The 4,625-nt window shown below is 42.4% G+C and overlaps 1 protein-coding gene across 16 annotated transcripts in view; it reads left to right on the forward strand.

The window, feature by feature from the left end:
- The window catches only part of washc2c (WASH complex subunit 2C), a 33,390-nt gene extending 29,328 nt beyond the window's left edge, over window positions 1-4,062 (forward strand). For 6 of the 16 annotated variants that reach the window (XM_021580826.3, XM_021580828.3, XM_021580827.3 and 3 more), the window contains exons 28-32: window positions 715-771; window positions 1,324-1,539; window positions 1,718-2,479; window positions 2,735-2,897; window positions 3,267-4,062. In XM_021580826.3, the coding sequence (XP_021436501.3) occupies window positions 715-771; window positions 1,324-1,539; window positions 1,718-2,479; window positions 2,735-2,897; window positions 3,267-3,415 (1,347 nt within the window). In that variant the 3' untranslated portion in view covers window positions 3,416-4,062. Of the gene's footprint in view, window positions 1-124; window positions 772-1,323; window positions 1,540-1,717; window positions 2,480-2,734; window positions 2,898-3,266 lie in introns of all 16 variants that reach the window. The other 10 variants (XM_021580829.3, XM_021580830.3, XM_090217171.1 and 7 more) reach the window with 2 other exon arrangements.
- Window positions 4,063-4,625: the final 563 nt, after the last annotated feature.

Below are 4,625 nucleotides of genomic sequence, written 5' to 3' on the forward strand. Positions count from 1 at the left end.
ACACTGTGATTTATTTAGAATTCAAGGCACACTTAACCAGCATGGCTACCACAGCATTCTGCAGCGATACGCTATTCCATCTGGTTTGCGCTTAGTTGGAAAATCATCATTTGTTTTTCAACAGGACAATAACCCAACACACAACCAGGCTGTCCAAGGGCTATTCGACCAAGAAGGAGAGTGATGGAGTGCTGCATCAGATGACCTGGCCTCCACAATCCCCCCGACCTCAACCCAATTGAGATGGTTTGGGATGTGTTGGACCACCGAGTGAAGGAAAAGCAGCCAACAAGTGCCCAGTATATGTGGGAACTCCTTCAAGACTGTTGGAAAAGCATTCCAGATGAAGCTGGTTGACAGAATATGACAGCTTTGAACACTGTTGGCAAAGGCAAAGGGTGGCTACTTTGAAGAATCTCATATTTGATTTAACACTTTTTTTGGTTATTACATGATTCCATATGTGTTCTTTTTTGTTTGTTTTAATGTCTGAACTATTATTCTACAATGTAAAAATTAACAAAATCCCTTGAATGAGTAGGTGTCCAAACTTTTGACTGGTATTGTTGCCTTACATTTTTTTCTGAATTTGAAGCAAATCTGTGGACAGTTGTTTTCTCTCCTCTCAGTTGATAGTTATTATACTGTTACATTGCTTTTGGAGATACTCCTGTCTAGATTACTTAACATGATCTATGTCATTCAACTGCACAGAAGCCGACACCAAGCCCTGTAAAATCTAAAGAGCCTTCACGGATTGGAAAACTCCAAGTAATCTTCTGAAATGTTAAATCAGTCTTTTTATTATTCAATATTTTACTCTTTCTTTAATCTTTCTGAATGAGCTTTCATTCTCCCAACATGTTCTCTGCCAGTCATCTTTGAACCTCTGCCTTTGACGTGAAACTTATCGTCTTTTCTTTTCCACTGCTGGCTTAAAAGTTAAACTGAGACCATGTGACTGTCAAATTGATTCTCACAAGGTTTTGTTTTTTATCGTCAAACTGAAAGCGAATGCTCAGCCTTTATTCTTCCTGAAACCTCATGAATAGATGTTATTCCTACTTCTACATTTTATTACTTTCTTTATCTTTATTATTGGTCTCACTTCCTCTGTGTTGTCTACTGCTTGGTTCTGATGATCATGAGGGACTGCATGAAAAAAATTACTTGTAAATCCAATTGAGGACCAATCCAAATTATATCCATTTGCATGTGTATTCACTGTACTTTGCTGTGATTACAAAACCCTCTCTTATAAAGGCCTTTAGTTGGTATGAAATTGGGTCAACACTTGTAAAAAAATGTGTTCCTCACTCTCAGGCCAACCTGGTGATCAACCCTGCTGCCCTCCTGCCCGACGCGTTCTCTCGGATCCCAGGGGGGGTCAGTGTACTCCCAGGCTTGAGCCGCAGCCCCAGCTCCTCAGGCCCCAGCCCCAGTGCTAGCCTCAGTTCGGCAGGGACCAAGCCCCCCAGCAACAGAGGGGTTAGCTTCGAGAACCCGGTCCAGGTGTCCACGCTACAGAGTGCGAACAAGGTGGGTCAGGGGTCTGGCACTGGGGTAGGGTGGACATAATGGAACAGGGTGAGGGAAATGTGGAACACCTACATTTGATCCTTAAATTATAGAAATGTAATGTTTAAAGTAATGTTTTAACATTGTCACTTCCAAAATAAGGCCCTGTTATGACTCCATGTGTCTTCTTTTCCTGTAGGGTCGAGCTAAAGGCTCCATCCGCCGCAGGCCCCAGACCAGGGCAGCACGGCAGACATCAGCTCAGAGATCTGTGGAGCAGAGAGACGAGAACCAGGGAGAGGACCAGGCCGGACCCAGCCCAACCTTGCCTAGCTCAGCACTATCTAACCCAACCCAGCCTAGCCCGGGACTACCTAACCTATCTCTGCCTAGGTCTAGTCTACCTAACCAAGCCCCAACCTCTGCCTTACCCTCCTCCTCCTTATCTGCTTCCTTACCCTCCAAACCCCTGCTCACAGATTTCTCTGTCAGACCATCAGTGCTAACACTACCAGTGTCAAACACCCCTCTAAAGAAAGACTCTTCTAAGGGTAGCAAGGTGAAGGTGCTGCCTTCTCTTGACGAGGATGACCTGTTTAGGTCCGACAGCCTCTTTGGGTGTGCCCCTGCCCCAGGTCCCAACCACACCATCCCCTCACCCATACTCACCACTCCATCCCCCAATCCCACAACAAAGACTACAGAGGGTAAAGTGACGTCAAAGAGTGAGAAGGAGAAAGTGACGACCCCGCAGTCCCTCTTTGACGACCCCATGGGTGACCTGTTCAAGAAGGTGAAGCCGAGGTCAGCTAAGAAGGCCAAGGCATCTTCCTTCCTGGAGGATGAGGAGGAGGATGAAGAGGATATCTTCGGGCTAGGAAAGAACTCCACTCCCACTACTGCTGGTGATAAAGTCTCTAAGGCTGGGAGCAACTCTACTCCCAAGCAGGACATCTTCCAGGTATTGGTCATGATGATCAATTGTGTCAGTCTGTTTATGATTTCAGTTTAAATTCATTTTGCGGCACTTTTCATTGTAATAGTGTAAATGCAGTTGGTCTGTCACACAGCATGCTGGGTCAAGCACGTCTGTTGATCCAACAGTCACGATGTCTGAAACAGGAGGTAGAGGGAAATCAATATATTCCTTGGAAAGTGTGTGTGTGCACGTGCCTGTCTGCTTCTTGTCTGAATATGTCTGTTACTGTTTTCACAGGATGAAGCAACGGCTCCACTCAAAAAGCAAAAAGAGAAATCCTTGGATGCCAGTCTGTTTGATGACAACGTTGACATCTTTGCTGATATGACGTCCACTTCAAAACCAAAAGAGAAGAAGTCCAAGAAGGTGGAGACTAAATCAATATTTGATGATGATATGGGTGAGTATTTGCAGAGCACATATTTCAGAATATCTAGAACTTGCATTGTTGTTCCTCAACTGTTTCAACATGTATGTTGAAATTCACCACACGTGCACAGACAAATACAGGTGTGTGTGCATACCACAGGAGGTTTGTGGCAGCTTAATTGGGGAGGACAGGTTTGTGGTAATGACTGGAGCAGAATCGGTGGAATGGTATCAATGCCATACCATTTGCTCCTTTCCAGCCATTATTATGAGCCATCCTCCCCTCGGCAGCCTCCAAAGGTGCACACACAAAAACAAACACACACACAGTCTTACAATGCCATTGCCACCTGATTGAACTGAAACATTCACAGTACTGTCCATGCTTTTCTCTCCACAGATGACATCTTCTCTCCCAGCACTGTGAAGCCAGTGCCCAAGCAGCCTCCATCCAAGTCCAAGAAGAACCCTCCCTCCCAGGACACCAGTGCAGCGGATGACTCAGGCAACATCTTTGACGACCCTCTCAACGTCCTGGGTGGGAACTGAATCGTGGACCGTTCCTGAGGAGCTAAAACTTTGGGTGCATCCCAAATGGTACCTTATTCCCTAGATAGTTCAGTGCACTATGTGGGGTATCAGGTGCCATTTGGTGTCCTAATTGTACAATTGTGCTTAATACCATGTTGTTTTGGAGGACTGAAACAAGGGTTGGAGATATTAAAACTGTTCATATAGAGACTATTTATATAAAAACTATTGATTGATCGACAACCTCAGACGGAAATTAAAACACAGCAAGAAATGTTGAAGGTGATGATTCTGATATACACTTCACATCTTCATCTATGATTGATAACAGACAAAATAACAGTTAATAAATGCTATTTGTCTTTATTTAATATCCATGATAGCAGCACTTTATAAGCATATTCTTAGCTGTCATTAGACCAGCTGATAATAAATAAATAGTAAATGATTTATAAATATAGTTGGAGAGCTCTGTGTTTAAGTTTTGGGCTGTGCCATATCATAGTTATGAAGTCATTGTTAACCGACTGATTATCCTAGCAACAACAAGCAAATGTTTATGTTTTTCAATTAATATGAAATTGTTAAATTTGTCAACTTTGCCTGTGATGAATGACATTTCAGCTTTTTTAAACTAAAATAATGATATTTTATGAAATTTGAAATGTGTATTGTAAGTTTGTTTCAAAGACCTGCAGCACTGCTTTAAAAGCCTTTTGTTAAGATTGTGAGTAGTGGAATTATGAATGCAGCTGAAATTAGGAAGATGGTCTGAAAGAGGAATGTGTGATTCTAGATTTACACGGTTCCTTCCCTTTAATTAAAATTATACTTCTGTGCTTTAAGGATGGACTTCACTGCCATGTCTTGACTGCTAGTCGACTTTAAATGTTGAGTAACTGCACTGATACATTTTAAAGAGGATTCTGCATCATTGATATAGGAGCCTACATTTTATACAAAGGAAAAGCTATATTTTGATCTATTCATTCATCACTGATGGGATTTTATGATTGCTTAATTAGAATTTGTACACTTTTAAATCAACTTATTCAAGTGTAGTACAAAGACAACCATTATTACACAAATTAAAGGTTAGTGTGTTAGGCTACCAGTATCTTTTTAATAACTCGCTCCGAAGCCAGTGTTCTTTTTCTAGGTCAATCACTGTGACCGAACAATATTTGTCCCGCCTCTGTGTACTCCTCATTGGTTCACCTACAGGGAG

The sequence above is a fragment of the Oncorhynchus mykiss genome, chromosome 23, assembly GCF_057628025.1.
Source record: "Oncorhynchus mykiss isolate SJ-2025 chromosome 23, ASM5762802v1, whole genome shotgun sequence".
NCBI lineage: Eukaryota > Metazoa > Chordata > Actinopteri > Salmoniformes > Salmonidae > Oncorhynchus > Oncorhynchus mykiss.